This window comes from Octopus sinensis, linkage group LG8 (assembly GCF_006345805.1).
Source record: "Octopus sinensis linkage group LG8, ASM634580v1, whole genome shotgun sequence".
Classification (NCBI taxonomy): Eukaryota; Metazoa; Mollusca; class Cephalopoda; order Octopoda; family Octopodidae; genus Octopus; species Octopus sinensis.
The window spans coordinates 86304162-86321661 of NC_043004.1; the positions used below are offsets into that span (position 1 = coordinate 86304162).

At 37.3% G+C, this 17500-nt stretch overlaps 1 protein-coding gene across 1 annotated transcript in view; it reads left to right on the plus strand.

The window, feature by feature from the left end:
- The window catches only part of LOC115214869 (acetylcholinesterase-like), a 24683-nt gene that overhangs the window by 5757 nt on the left and 1426 nt on the right, over positions 1-17500 (plus strand). Inside the window, exons 3-5 of the mRNA XM_029783901.2 lie at positions 2472-2548; positions 3967-4087; positions 10416-10551. Of these exons, the coding sequence (XP_029639761.2) occupies positions 2472-2548; positions 3967-4087; positions 10416-10551 (334 nt within the window). The remainder of the gene's footprint in view (positions 1-2471; positions 2549-3966; positions 4088-10415; positions 10552-17500) is intronic.

A 17500-nucleotide genomic window follows, 5' to 3' on the forward strand; every position in this document is an offset into this window, starting at 1 on the left:
GGCATGTGTGTTCGATTTTGTGTATATACTTCCAGCTACCTCTAATTCATATTTGAATTTTTCTGTGGCAGGAAGCGTCGGGGCATGCCAGCAGATGGTGTTTAAACGATTTAGCATATAGTCATAGTCGGCGATATGGCTTGCAGCGGGCCTTGTTTGATATGTGGCATTGATAGGTCAAAAACGATGACGAATCATCGATGTCTGTTGCTCCAAGAAGGGACCTATGTGAGTTGTCTCGCTTGACTGCGGCTTACTTTCAGATGTTTTTTTTTTTACACCAGGCACATAGAGAATATATTCTCTTGCGCCTAAAAATCGCAGCCAACCCACGAACTAACAACACACATACCTCGTGCATGATATATATATATATATATAATTTAGGATATCTAAGAGATACCACCACGCTGGAAATAGCAGCCACAACTTGACTCTAAAACCACAATAAAAGTTCATACAGCACCAGGAGAGAAGGCAAAACGACAAAATAAACTAGCAAAAAAATTACTGGATAATTCCAGATCCCGGATTTCTGACTTTGCATAAGAAATGCTTTGCGTGGTGGTATCTTTTAGATACCCTAAATTATAATTTTAATAATTATCATTGAAGGTTTTTTATTTCCATGCTGGCCACTTGATAAGTTCGATATTTAAATAACGATCTTATCCTTATATATATACTAGCAGTATCGCCCGGCGTTGCTCGGGTTGTAAGGGAAATAACTATATAAGCATTTTTAGAGAGTTATAGCCAAAAAATAGCAAAAAAATGCATTAAAAATTGAAAAAAAATTAAGGTAAATTTTTTTTAAATCGTTGACACATCGTAGATATTTTTAGAGAGTTACTTCCCTTATATAAAAGCGAAAAAATGCATTAAAATGGAAAAATATGATGGTAAATTTTTTTTAAATCGTAGACTCATCGTAGACGCGCGCTAATACCCAGAAGGGCTCGATATGAATCACGACTATAAGATACCCGCTTTTGGTTAAACTGCACCGCAAAATGTGGGAGTAATTACGAATGTAAATCGAAGGGGACAGACACACAACTTCACTCTTATATAAAGATGCTTTTTTTTTTCAGTCATAGAGTTAGATTTATGAAGGTCTTCAGTAGAAAATCCTTCGAATTCTGACTCGCTGCTTGATATAATGAAATTCGTATCCATTTTTTGTCAGAATTACAAATTTTGAAAACACAATAGGAACAAATTTCGGAAAAAAATCTCCCATAATTCACGGAATTAAAATTACACTTCGATTTTTGTACAAAACTGTATTTGAAGTGTTTACGAAGTATAATACGTGTTTTCACGAATGTACTAAAGAGATTTACTCTGATATTCTCATTTAAATATGAATAGGTAAATTCGGGCGGTTTGGTAACGAAAGGGTTTATATAAGTGTCGTCTGTTATACATAAACACTGTTTCATAGTTTCAGTTTAGTCTTCCTCAAATCACTGTCGCTAATTTACTCTCTTCCAAGAACATTTTCACTCACTGTTATCTGTTAGCTTCCCATACATTTTACTCATGTATCTATCAGCATGATAGACAGAAACAAATATTACATTTACTTTCATTTTATTCGTTGCCCACTGTGTGTGTGCGTTGCGTGTGGTGTAAACCAGACTAAGAAAAGCATTTGACACACACACCAGAATGTGAGTTTTCTGTAAATTTTGCTTAATTGGAGTTTAAATTTTAAAAACTGGACCTGGCATGACGCGATGCATTGTACTCTTAAAACTGCTAGGTAAATTGTAATTGAAGAAATCCTATATTGTAGATTTGTATAACTCCCAAAGGGAGGCAGATAAAATCTGCCTTTTATAATAAGATATATATATATATATATATATATATATATATATATATATATATATATATATATATATATATATATATCCTTGTTCAGACACTTACCATGCAAATAATATCTCACATCATTCATGCCACTACGCATTTATTTCCACTATCACATGCACATGCACATTCTCACGTAATTCACACTTCACCATACTTCCCCGCTCTTATTAGGCTCTTTATCACTCTTCTCTGCTTTAAAACACTAATTCTGTTCTATTCCCCTTTCCATCTTCCATTCAAATATCCTTCAACTGTGATATAAACCAGTTTCGGGTTGTTGTTTATTCCTTCTATTTTCCCCCCTTCCTTCTCAGTTCATAAAGGACCACTGTCCGAAACATCGTTTTCCCTTTATTTCCTTCATTGTGTAAATACATTGACTTTATACTTTTGTTCGATCTTTTTGTGGCTCTATATGTACTTCATTATTTGTTTTTGTTTTGTTTTGTTTTTTTGTTGTGGGGGTGGGGTTCTTGTTTTCACTTGAGTGTTGCCAGGATATGTAATAACTGTGCTAATGCAGAATTAACTCAGACTTATCGAACTATCGATACTTGTTTATTATATCACTCCAATTTCTGTTTCGATAGGTTCCGTACTTCAGCATTATCTTCCTTGGCCTTATGAAGCCGGCAATGAAACTGTCATCTTACAAATGTTTTCAGAGGTAAGTTTCAGCAAATAGTCAGCGGTTGTTGTTGTCGTCATTGGTAGTGGTGGTGGTGGTGGTGGTGGTGGTATTTAACCCCAGGTCAACTCTGATCGAAAAACCTCATGAACAAAGAAATCCCCTGCCCTTGCAGAAGTATACTTGTCATCAACTAGCCCGCTATACCCTTCAATGCCTCATGAGTGAGTTTATTAGACGGAAACACTGCGGGAGCCCATCATATAAATATATACACGTGTATGTGTGCGTATGCACGTGCACCCGCGAGTCAATATGTTTATGTTTGCCCCTCATACCATACACACACCGCTCGACAATCGATATTGGTTTGTTTACATCCCCGTAACTTAGCAGATCAGCAAAAGAGGCCAATTTTATAAGTACCAGATTTTTAAAAAATACTAGGGTTGATTTGTTCGGCTAAAACCCTTCAAGGTAGTGCTCCAGCATGGCCGCCATCCAATGACTGAAACAAGAAAAAGATGAATGATAAAAGGGAACCAAAATATGGTGGGTCCTTTCTTATATATTTTTATTCTTTGTCTGATTTTAATCATTGGACTGCGGCCATACTGGGGCCCTATCTTTAGCAATTTTAGTCAATTATATCAATCGCAGTACTCTGTTGGGTATTTATTCTATCTACCTCGTAAGGTTACTCTGAAAAGTCAACGAGGTATATTTTTTCGACGCGCCGATTGACCTATCCCATACCATGAACTCATTAGGCATTTTCGTTTAAGTTCCTGGAAGTTTAAGATAAGAGACAATCGTTTAATACTCACTCCATAACATCACTTTATACTCTTCCAAAGGATATCATCATTACCATAAATCACAACCATCATCCGATCAAGCGACTTTGCCGGACCAATTGCAGCACCCCCGTGTCAAACGTCTCGATTGAGCGATGTGGCATGAAAGTAAGGCTTGAGATTCAGTGACGTTGGTCTTTCGCTAGCCGAAATATTTCGTCTGCGCATACCACATCTACAGATGTTAACAGTAGTAGTTTGCTAACTGAGCTGGTTGATTCTGGTCGTTGTCAGTTTGTTGTCTGTTCAACTGTTTAGCATCAAGTGGATATTCATCATTTATTCGATAAGTTAATTTGCCGAAATAGTACACTCCCACCATGCAGCATCCTATGATTTCAACGTACCCTAACTCGTGTGCATAGCACGGGCCCTGAAAAGTGCTACTACTCTGGGTCAAAGAAGACCTGGGATCTCGCAAAGCAGGATCCAACAACTGGATCCCGTTTAAAGTCATTCCAAAAGGAGACAACTGAGGTAAATGGGGCAATTTATCTATTAAGAATAATCCCTAACTAATGAACGCATGTGTTTTCTTTTTCCTTTCTAATTAATGAAAATGATTAATTATTAATAATATCGTCTATTTTTCTCTTCAAGTTGATGGGAGATTATTATATAACTGCTCCAACGCAAGTAAATGCTGATACACTCCAAGCCAGAAACATCACAGTTTACTTTTACCATTTCTCGTATATATCGGAACTCAGCCATTTCACTTGTAAGTAAAAGATGAAAGTATTTTCCTAAATTTTCCCGTATATTTTTCCCTCTAGGAGCAAAGCTAGACATAATAAGATGCAACCATAAGTCGTTGCATAGAAAAGTTGTGTGTTTCGCAACCACGGACTTCTAGATTCGATCCCACAATGCAGTAACTTGGACAGGAGTTTTATACCAAGATCTTATCGGTGGAAGTCAGTGAACGAAAACACTACTGAACTCCCTGTCGTATATACAACAACATTTTGTTGCTGTAATTCAAATTATTTGTTAGAAATGCTTGAAAATGTCCAAAAGCTGAAAGCAAAATTATTTTCAGGAACATTGTTACTCGCTCCAGTCAAAAGATTTCATTTTCTTTCTTTGATTTTCGTTGCTAATAATATTTATTATTCAACAGGCTTCGTCTGTTTCCTTTTGTTTTCTTTTGTTTTGCTTTTTAATAAGTTTTTTCCCCATTTAGTACTTAAAAGTATAAGACAAATTAAGTGATTTCTTTCATTGCTTTATGTTGCGTGGAAAGAGAAATTAAGAATCCATTACCTTGAAACTACATATATATATTATTTACAGGATTGTAAGCTCGGCGCCGTATTTAAAAAAAAACATTCGCACTGAAAGCATATAGAAAGTTTGTTAACATAAAAACAAACACGAACTATTATAGTTCTTAAATTTGAAAGAAACGGGAGGCTGATTCGCTGGTGTAAAAGTAACACACTTAGTCACGTTAACAAAGAAATGTGGGTTCGACTCCCACGCGGATAAGAAGCCTTCTTTTTTCTATCGAGGGGCTCATATGCCCTTTTATTAGACTATTTTCCTTAGTCGTTGCACGTTGATCGCCATAAGCTGAAGCTTATATAAAAACACAGGATTGTAGACTCGGCGCCGTGTAAAAGACCATTCGCACCGAAAGTGGTTTTTAGAGTCATTTAGGTGCTGTTTCTCAGTACCCTTAATTATAATTATATCTATAGAATTATATATCTATATTAATTTTTACCTAAATGGTTTTTTATTACATGCTGGCCACTGATAAGATCATTAATTGATTTTATCCTTAATTACACTGGTCAACAAATTTAAATATATTATACTCAGGAATGCAAACCAACTTTTTTAGGCTAATTTCAAAACTTTACTCCAGTTGTATGTAGCAAGTATAAGTTTTTCTGTAGATACAAGCAAATATTTATATATTTGTATATATGATATCATTAACGTAATAAATAAGGACATATTATTTTTAGAAAGTAAATGAGTTTTTTTAGTTAAAAATCATGACTAGTAAAGAGTGAATACACAAAAAATGGGTCAGACGAAACAAAGTTAGAACAACAGAGTTAGAAACATTGTGATTTGGATTTCCTGCGATGTTTCTGATCTGGTTGATCACGGTAAAGTGTCCAGCAGTTGTCATTCCAGAAGCCTTGGTACAGTTTCTCCATAGCACTAATGTCCTGGTGAAATCTTTCACTATGTTCATCAGACACTGCTCCAAGGTTATCTGTGAAGAAATCCAGATGGGCGTCCAAGAAGTGAACTTTCAATGACATGCGACAACCCATTGCTGAGTAACATTTCAGAAGATTCTTGATGCCACCCTTGTAGTTCATTGCCTTTTTGTTGCCCAAGAAATTCTCACAGATCCAGCTGAAATCATTCTAGGCAGGCAGTTCCAGTTCATCCAGTGTTGTCTTGAAGTTAACATCTTTGAGTATTTCTCTAATTTGGGGTCCGACAAAGATACCTTTTTTCAACTTCGCCTGTGCTGATTTTGGGAAACTTTTCTACAATATACGCAAAACCTTTGGTATTTCTCTTCCCTTGTGTCTGTACAAACTGTTTCATCAGTTCAAGCTTTATGTGAAAATGAGGCAATAGGACATTACATGGATCTTCAAGAGGTGTATTCTTGATGCTACTTAGTCCTGGCTGGTATGATATTCTTGTCTGCCAGTTTGATTCCGAATAACGTCTGTCAGTTGCCCGACTATCCCGTAGACACAAGAAACAACAGTATTTTGGGAAACCTGACTGCATTCCCATTAACATTCCAATGACTTTTAAATCTCCACATATTTTCCATGAGTATCTTTCATAGGCAATGACATGAACTAAAATTCCATATTCTCATATGATTCATGAAGAAGAACGGAGTGTGCAATAGGAATGGAGGGCTTCAAATTACCATTATGGAGAAGTACAGCTTTTAAATTTCGTTTTGAAGAGTCAATAAACAAACGCCACACTCCAAAATCATGATTTTGTGAAAAACATTCGAAAAGTTCATCGATGTTACTGCAAAAGCAAAGCGGGCCTTCAACTGAAAAACTCGTTTGTAGAACCACAATTCTCTGCCGAAAATAAGTTATAGCAGATACTTCTCCTTCAGACTTGATGCCAACAGTTCTGCTTTATTTTTTGAGAGGGATAGGTCTCTGACAAGGTCATTCAGTTCAGCTTGGAAAAATTTCTGAGGTTCAAAGTCATCGTCATCAGCCACGTAATCTTCTTCTGCAGCACTAACGTGAGTCAGCATCATCATCTGATGTTTCAATACCACCATCTGGTAGAACTGGAATTGGCAGACTTCCATTGTGAGACACAGGTTTCATTGCAGAATCCAAATTAGTATATACAGTTTTGTGATTAATCTTCATAGAAAATCCTCTGACATTTATTTTGCAAAAATAGCAGTCATTAAAATGATCTTTTGGTTCCCTCCGGATCACTGGAATGGTTTTCAAAAGGCATGGACTTCTTCTTATGGAACCAGTCACGTAAACCATTTGAGCAACCTGAGAGCAGATAAAATGTGGTGCCCATAACTTGTCCTGATCTCCAAGAGGACAGTCAAAGTATAGCTTATAAATCTTGATTTCTGGTGTTATTGTACGTTTTTTGAGCTTTCACAATAAATTGTCCCCAGACATAACAAAACACGTCAGGACGATTTCTACACTGTCTTGACATTGTTAACACTGTAAAACAAGTAAGGAAATAGATACAAATGGTTATACTTATATTGAATTTGAGATAATGAAATATTTCTGCAGACCAATAATGACTGAACAATTTGTTGAAATACTTGATTGGTTAATTTAAGATGATGAAATATTGCATCTCAACTATGCAGTAATGTATAATGTAGTATATTTTAAAGGCATGTTCCCATGATGTAAATGAAATACATGCATATATGTCATTAATCGGAATTTCTATAAAATGCATGGGCTAAAACCAAAATAACCTTCTCAATCTAGAAAACTGTACGTGATGTCAAAAAACTGATTATATATTTGAAATCAGCATTAAAACTACACTAAGTACATCTTGACATATACTTGATGAAAAATACTAGTTTATCAGTGCTATATAGATAGATTGATAGATAGATAGATAGATAGATAGAGATAGATAGATAGATAGATAGATAGATAGATAGATAGATAGATAGATAGATAGATAGATAGGTAGATAGATAGATAGATAGATAGATAGATAGATATGAAGTTAAGTCTATGTCCGGTCATAGAGAGACCAATGGTTTTGCATACACAATGGGCTTAGCCCCATGGACGGATCGTCAGAGTACATCTATTATATAGATAGACACACAGACAGTTTAATAGATCACATATACATATACATATATATACGTGTGTGCATACTATATGCACATACATGTATATATATGCATATATATAAATGTACGCTTATATATACATATATATGCATATTAGTATATATATATATTATATATATATATATATATATATATATTTCGGAATGGTCATATTGCCAGTTTAGCCAATAAAAACACACGCACTATATATTTGGTGTTATTTTGCTTCAGTGATATTTATTTTTTACATTAATCTTAATCTTATTACGGCCAAAGTTCTTTCGTCACACTCCTGTGACCGCATCAGTGGTCCTTTGTTTTCTTCTCACTTACTTGTGTCTCTCCTTACTAACCGTCAGCCATTTTGTATTTCTATTGTATGTCTTCATTTGCGCATGCTTATATCTCTATGTGCGTCTATGTTTATTTAGTGTGTGTGTGGGGGGATGCCTGTAATGCCTGTAATATTTGTATCTTCTGGTTATATACATTCTTGTAATTTGTATTTTGTTTTTGTTGTTGTGCTTTTGTTTTGTTCTAAATTTGTTCATGTGTTTACATCACCCATTATTATTATCATTACATATGCTTGTATGTATGTATAACAACAATATTAGTAATAATAATAATAAATCTAATCGGAAAAAAAAAAAAAGAATATACATATGTAGAGGCGCAATGGCCTAGTGGTTAGGCAGCGGACTCGCGGTCGCAGGATCGCGGTTTCGATTCTCAGACCGGGCGTTGTGTGTGTTTATTGAGCGAAAACACCTAAAAGCTCTACGAGGCTCCGGCAGGGGGTGGTGATCCCTGCTGTACTCTTTCACCACAATGGCGGTGCCCCAGCATGGCCACAGCTCAAGAGCTGAAACTGGAAAAACAAAAACAAAAAAAAATACATATATATATACATACATATACATATACATATACATATATATTATATATACATAATATATATATATATATATATATATATAATTATATATATATATATATATATATATATATATACATATATAATAAGATATATATATATATATATATATATATATTATATATATATATATATAATATATATATATATATATATATATATATATATATATATATATATAGTGAAGGCACATGGCTCAGTGGTTAGAGCGTCGAGCTTACGATCGTGAGGTTGTGAGCTCGAATCCCGTACCGGCTGCGGTTGTGTTCTCGCGCAAGGCACTTTATTCACGTTGCTCCAGTTCACTCAGCTGTAGAAATGAGTTGCTGTCTGACGTCACTGGTGCCAAGCTGTATCGTCCTTTGTCTTTCTTGATAACACTGGTGGCGTGGAGAGGGAGACTGGTATGCATTGGCGACTCTGGCCTTCCATAACACCTTGCCCGGACTTGTCTCTAGGAGGGTAAATTCTAGTGCAATCCCTGGTCATTCATTACCGAAGGGGGTCTTTAGCCCCTTTATATATATATATATATATATTTCAACAATTGAGGGTAAAATTATTAATTAATAATTTCACCAAGTGTTCAGTATGCAGGGACCATTTAAGGCGAATTCAAATATTACATTATATAAAGGGCTTAGTAAAATAAATTACTTTGCCGCATACTGAACTCATTAGAAATAGCAGATCTTCGGAAGCGAGAGGAGGCCGAAAGGGTATGCTCCTACTTTCAGTGTTTCAAATCTAAACCAGGGAGTTCTGAGCTGATGATAGAAGTGTCGTGTTGACTAATCTTGAAACGTACGTTCTCAAATAACCTTTGCACTGATTTTGTTAATGTCTCTACCCCCATATTTGCGTGAGTTGAATTGAGCAAACACATATAGAGAGGGTTTTCTTTAAGTATTAGAAATAGTTTTAAAAAAGTTTTTTAGCTGCTATTTCTAATGAGTCAGTATGCGGCAAAGTAATTTATTTTACTAAGCCCTTTTATATAATGTAATAATTATATATATATATATATATATATATATTACGGAGATCTACTTGCATAGCGAGTGACTGGATCTGAGATCGTGTGCTGGAACGAAAACAATTGCAGCGTGGAAGGTGTTTATAAGCCATCTAAGAAACATACAAAAACCGTTAGATTCACTTCAACGAGATGCAGCACTAAGTTTTGTCAGTGAACAGGTCGCGGTCTCAAAGCGACGAAAATATTTTGACAAATTAGATTTAAATGTTGAAGCGAATCTAACGGTTTTTGTGTGTTTCTTAGATGGCTTATAAACACCTTCCACGCTGCAATTGTATGTGTGTGTGTGTGTGTGTGTACAGAAACCGAGAGATATGTATATTTATATATATGAGTATATTAATATACATACGTAGTTATACACGTATCGGATATGAATATTTTTATTTGTATGTGTGTGTATGCATATGTATATATATCTGCGTATATATATATATATATATTATATATATATATATATATAATATATATATATATATATACGTACATACATATATTATGTATACATATAAGATATAAACATGTATGCATATATATGTGTGTGTGTGTGTGTGTGTGTGTGGTGTGTGTGTGTGTGTGTGTGTATGCATGTATGTATGTATGCATGTATGTATGTATTTATGTATGTATGCATGTATGTATAAACAACACTAACCTAATTACAACAATGTTTAACATGAGACATACCTTATTATTCTTGTTCTTCTCTATTATTACAGCAATCCTTCACGGCTCCGAACTCTTCTACTTGATTGGCGCACCATTAGGAGGACACGCTAACTTCCGTTACGATAACAGGGACCGAATGATGTCCCGCTATTTGATACGTTTATGGGCAACATTCATCAAACAAGGGTAACAAATACGCGTTCTTATTACAAAACCATGTACGTACGTGTGTATGTGTGTATATGTGTCAGTACATACTTATGTCTGTCTGTCTTCCTGTCTGTCTGTCTGTCTGTATGTATGTATGTAAGTACGTATGTATGTATGTATGTATGTATGTATCCATGCATGCATGTATGTATGTATGTATGTATGTATGTATGTATGTATGTATGCATGTATGTATAAATATATAAGCATATAAAAAATACAAAATGGGACAAGAATGCAAAATATCCCGACCGTTAAGTAATACAAAAATGGGACAACAAAACATCCAGATAGACGATACAAAGAAAACAAGGACGGGTCATTCGAAGTTTTCTTTCCTCAGTCAAATACCAGATTATCTTGGCAATTTCGGCTGATTATACTTGAGATTGCTCAAATCTGGCCAGCCTTAAGGAAAAACTAAGCTAAGAGCATTAGATCCCTTGGAAGAAAGCAGCGAATGAATACAAAAACAAAGACGAAAAAAACGGACAATGTTACACAAATACAATAAAAATAATAACAGGACATAACAACAGGTGTCTTTCGACTAAGGACGAATTAAATTAAGCTGGCGTGTGTGGAAATGAAGCCTTACGGCAGGGATAGAAGATTTCACAAACACAGGGAGGAATATCGATGTTGCACGGACAACGGCCAGACCAAAAGAAAGAGCAGGCTTGGCCGAACGCCGGTCACGTGGGAAGAGAAGAGAGAGAAGTTGAAGCAGAGGGACAGAAGAATTAAGGAGGGTCGAGAAAAAATGACAGGGACACAGTGAAGTGAGCAAGAAAAGAAGACAAATAGTATGTATGTATGTATGTATGTATGTATGTATGTATGTATGAATGTGCAGATTTGTTTGTTTTATGTATGCATTTTCATGCATATTGTTGCATATCTAGACATGCTCATATATATTTAAATGATAAACTTCTGGAAAGTTTTACAGATCTTTACAGTTCCAGTGATGGATTGGATGTGCAGTCTTCGAATTAGCTTTTTCCTTTCTGGTTTTGAGAAGTCTAATTTCTCAAGATTGGTATTTAGGCAGTGTGTTACATATCCCAGCGCTCCAAAAATTACGAGCATGAACCTGAACTTGTAATCTGGATAGAGTAACTGCAGATTTTTCAATAGTTCAGCATAGGTGTTCTCTTTTTCACTGATGTTCAGCTTTATGTTAACATCCGCTGGGCAGTTAATTTCCACAACTGTGCACAGTTTCTCTTCTCTATCCCAAATCATTATATCAGGTCTGTTGCGCTTACATTTTATTGAGGTGTCCACTGAGATATTCCACCCAATTTTTGTCGGGGTGCTTTGTAATGTGAGCACCACAACTGAAAACAATTTTTTTTTTTTAATCGGGGACAATATCAGGGTGGAGCACTTACAGAAAACAACACTCCTTGGAACTGCTAGAATACTTAGAAAAGTACTTAGAAAAAGTACTTAGAATACTTAGAAAAGTGGACAGGGATAGCACCTTACCCCAGTCCACTCGTTGTGGAAAGCTGGCGCCTGTGTTACATCATCAACAAAGTGGAACGACAATGGTTTCAAATTTTGGCACGAGGCCAGAAATTTTAAGGGAGTGGTTAAGTCGATTACATTGACTACTTATTTTATCGACTCTGAAAGAAAGAAAGGTTAAGTCAACCTCAGTGGAATTTGAACTCAGAACATAGAGACGTACGAAATACCGCAAAGCATTTTGTCAGGTATGCTAATGATTCTGCCAGCTCACCAACTTAAAATACTAACAGCAACAACAACAACAACAACAGCAGCAGCAGCAGCAGCAGCAACAGCAGCTTTTGTAATTCAAAATATCAGAAAAATAGTATAAACATGATCCCTCATAACACCGCCGTTCGATGATATTAGTAAAAGTTGAAAATGCGTAAACAAGCAAGTCGAAAATAATTGAAAACAAGACGATAACAACAATATGAAATTACACACTGTTTAATTTTCTAGGCCATGTTTTTACATGATTGTCCGTGTTGTGTGATATCTAATTCCCAGTCGCTGTCTTCCAAAGAAACGCGCGTCCGCAGTTATGGTTGTTTATACCTTCCTCTTAGATTGCCTCTTTCTCCTCCCATTTTGTCTTTGGAGTTTACTTCTGCAGGTTGGGATTTCTTCTTGTGAATTGTTTATAGATTATAATTTCCTTTTTCTTCATGATGTGGCGTCTCTTATGTTGCTTCGGCATATCGTATTTATTGGTAGAGAATGTAATTTGGTCGTAATCGTCGCTGCTGTCTCTCCATATGGTGATCTACATCAATGAGATTAGTTCTTTCTGTTCCAACTTGGGGCACACGATTCCAAGGGTCCATGTTACAGGGGGGGGGTTGACATTATTAAAGATTCTGTTTCTAGTTTAAGATCACTTTTCCACATCCATAGCCACCTCTTCTCCGAATCGGTTTCCACATCCATAGCCACCTCTTCTCCGAATCGGTTTCGGCTTTTGTGTCCCCGTAAAATTTCTTCTACACCTTTTGTTTCCATCTTCTTTCGGTTTCAATCTGCTTCCCATTTTTTGGCTTTTCTCACTTTTCTTTGACAAAGGTCCATGTTATAGTGTTTTTTGGCAAAGGTCCATGTTACAGTGGGTTTTGTTTTTTTTTTGGCATTATTCTCTCTGAATTATGTTTTATGTTTCAATTTCTTTTAAGACACACTCTGCCTCTTCGATATTCTTCGGCGTAAACCACATTTCACCAGGAAATATGAGTATTTTGTCGACGCAGGTGCCGGAAGTGAAATTGTACGACGCTTGGCACATCATTCCGCTGCCATTCATGGGGCTATTTCTGATCGAATGGAGGACATAACTATTTGGTACACCTATAATATATATAGCGAACTCTGTTTCGGTTATATCTTATGACGTACGTTAAACAAGTCTTAAGCTAAATCCTGTGGAATGATATTTTGGAAGGAACACCGTTTCTCGTAGATGCCTAGGTAGACGTCATTCTCTCAGTAACGGTTTCCGATTTGATGTATAAATTGACGAAGTTTGTGGGGTGGGGTTCGTATTTGTGACCATATCGGTTGTGAGAAACAATAGTTAAGGTGTCTTCATGTAGATAGCGTCCGATACAGCTCTGTATTTATCCTTTCCTGCTGTACTGAGAAATTCATGATATCTCCAAGGTCTGTGTTATTGCATATGCTCATCAATATTTTTATGAACTAAAACTATCTTTCATCGTACGGAATCGTTGTTTTTTTGCATACATATTTTGTTTGTTTATGTGTTCGTCTTTCGGTTTATACGAATATGTTGCTTTGTCTGTGAGCATCAGGAGTTGTCTCTGCGAATTCCTGCGTATATGATTACAGCTATTACCGAGTATTTTTGTAAGTATTCACCGAAGCCTGCTGGGGAGTCAATTTTTACTATTCTCATCTCGCATCCTTGTAATTTGTCGTGGTCGTGTAAAAGTTTTTAAAGTTTGCTAAATGTACGTCGCGACGTTGGATGTGTTTTGTGTCACGAAATGATATGGAAGTGGTCTATATCGTCGCATCTTTTAATTCGGCTGAGACATTCGGCATGGTATATGATTATGGAAGAGGAGTACTATTTTAAAAACCATCTGGTGCTTCTCATCGTTAAAATCTATTTTAACAACGTCTGCCCCAGAAAACTCGCTTTCTTGTGCCCAATTGTAGACACATGTGTATGCTGTATGTGCTTGTCAGTTGTCTTTGCTGTTCGAATCGTTGAAGAAGTTTGTGTTGAAGGCTTTCTTCCCAGCTTAGTCCATGTTGTCCGTTTGGTGGTTGCTTGCTGACTACTTGTCGACGAAATAACCACTTCTGTATTTTACACAGCTCGTCCCAGTCTGTCACATCAGTTGTTCTGCCATGTGTCACGTTTTTGATTGCGTGGCAGTGGAAGTGTCTGCGAGACTCAGTTACGTTATTCATATCAAATCACCATCTCCATTTACATTTGGGCGAGCGAGCGAGTAAGAGACTCGTACATAGTCATGTGCATTTACGCATATGAGTCGGTGCAACGCTTAGCAGTGCGTTGAAATAGTGACCCAGTTCAACTATTACCAAGCTTCTGAACCAAAAGTTGTCTGGCATTTTCTATCCGTAATGAATTTTATGTACACTACTAGCAATGATTGCGTGTCTGCTAGATATCCGGGTGCCTGTACTGTGTGCCTATGGTCATGTTAAATTTATGTGAATGCATGCATGTCGATGTGTGTGCAATGTGTATGTGTTCACATTATGCAAGAGTGAGCAGAAAGGTGAAATTAGTAAAAAAGGATAGTTTGAAGAAGAAAAAAATCGCATTTTTTCCTTTGGTTTTTGTTTTTGCTTCATTCTTATATTCATTTACTAGTTTTAGCTCAATAGCTGTGTCCATGCAGGAGCACCGCTGTTAGTTTTGCTACACTTTCATTACTTGAAACCTCCTTTGATATGTGGAATTTGGCGAATGAAGGAGTTTGGTGTTACTACCCTCATTTGCGTTTCCTGCCTCTGGAACTCTTGTTTATCTCTAAGGTTTTTTGTAAGAATATTGGAGATTTGTGGGTCCTTGAAACCCAAGCTGTTGCAATATTTGGTCCTGTACAAGGCAGCGAGCTGGCGGAAACGTTAGTACGCCGGGCGAAATGCATAGCCGTATTTCGTCTGCCGTTACGTACTGGAATTTGAACTCAGAACGTGGCGACGGGCGAAATACAGCGAAGCATTTCGCCCGGCGTGCTAACGTCTCTGCCAGCGATCGCCAACGTATCGACGACAAGTGGTGACGGTTCGAAAGAGGCTACCACGACAGAGAGGGCAAAAAGATTCTCAGAGACAATTTGGTTAGCATATTCGCGGTATATTGAAAGTTGAAAAGCTAGGTTGTAGTGCTTGTTTCTTCTAAGGGGTCACCTATGGAATGCTATGTAACGAACTTGTGAGTGTGAATATAACTTCTCTTGTACTTTCGGGGTACAAGAAAGCAATCACTATTCGTTGCTTTAATAATCCAGAATTCTACCAGTCAGAAACAACAAGACGCAGACGTAAATAATATATATACTACTTTATTCTCTAATGTGGTAACAGTAACAATAAGTGGTTATCTGGTATCCCTTTGGTATAAATGTGTCGTGCTGAACCTTATCTCTGTAAAATAAGAAAGTGTTCAAATGCAAAACGACACTGGTCAAAGATGGCGGCGAACAATGGAGACGATGTTGGTCTGCAACAATTTGGTTAAAGGCCTTTTGGTATGGTGCTGCTAGAATCAAGTCCGGACGGAGAACAAATATACGTGACCGTCGCCTTCAGTCGCTGCTGTCTCAAGTCGTTGGCTGCTGCTGCTAGCGGTCAAACGTTCTACGACCCCCTTGCCTTGGCTAACTACCACGTAGGCAAAAGGGTCGTGCTTCCGGTGGTTCGCGCATGCGCGAGAGGGCCCTTCCTTTCTGTGCCTTGGTGAAGGCACTAACACTCGCACGCGCGAAATAGAAAATGGACGGTGCGCGCGCGCGCACCGTTATAGGATCACTACAAGGCTCCCCTCTAGTGCGTACGCACGAAGGAAACTTATTGTAGTGACTGCAAAACTCAAGGTGGACACAAGATAACCAAATAGCACACAATATAATAAAATGGCAAAATTTATATCATACACAAGAAATTTACTAAAGGAAAAAATACTCAAAATGAGCAAAATTCAAAGGTGCATGCGTGAAAGTGGATACGTCACAAAGTATAGAGCCTTCCGCTAAAAGGAGCGGAGGGAAAGCAAACTCACAGTTAATGAACCTAGGCGAAATTAAAATCCAACTTCTCTAAAGGTGGTTGATCCTGCGAAATAGCAGTTAAGTCAATTGCTGCAGGAGAGGAAATGGAATCGACAGATAGATCGCTAGTAACACAAAAGGCAAAAGTGCAAGCATGCTGGTGTGATGCGCGACACAGATAATTTTCTCTGTTAATTACGTGACCAACAGGGGTCCAACAGGGAGAAATTACGCCTATACATGGCGCAGCGCATGTGAACATCCGACATTCTATGAGTCGGGAAAAGAATTAAGCTAACGCAAACGTGTTGCAAAAAACAAGGCAATACACGTGCGAAGCAAAGGCGCATGAAATGCAATAGTGCTTGCCAGACCGAAAAACAGCAATGAATATGCCAGTGGTTGAGCGATTATATGCCTCGTTCGTACAGGAACAAAAGTATGGCATGCCGGCGCGTTATAATGGACAAACAACCCTCTCTATGTATACGTGACCCCTAGGGTCTATAGAAATGAGGTGTGTCCACAAAAGGCAAATTTAGCATGGAAAAAACAAGCGAGAAAAGCATGTGTGACGTATGTATGTGTGAGATAGCATTTATGTGTGTGTACGTGTGTGCGACAAAAAATACATACAAGGTGAAATGCGAGCAAAAATAAAAATACAGCGCATAGAAAAAATGTCTCTCATGGCTATTCCAGACAATGGAGTTAATTTACCAGTCTGTAATAGCCTGATGCACAATAGCAGTTCGTTCTGTAACAGAATGTTGAAATCACAAATGCAGATGCCGGTTGAACACAATGTGTAGCGGTTGTAGCTTCGATGCTGTGACAGGTTAACTGGGTACAGAAGAAATCTCGTAGATAGTGCTGGGCTGTTAATTCTTGGCGCGCTATGCACGAACAGCGGGAAAGCTAAAGTTCCGCGAGGTTGCTATGTACATCTTGTGGAGGTCGACGGTGTTGAAAGGCGACGGTGGTGGTGGCGACTGTAGTGGACTTGAGACAACATCGTTCTTAGTGATGATGGCGACGAAGATAACGACGACGTGAAGTAGAAAGACGACGATGATGATGACGAAGGCAGAGAAAAAGCATCGATGATGTGATGGCGTCCGTCATCATTGTTGAAGAAT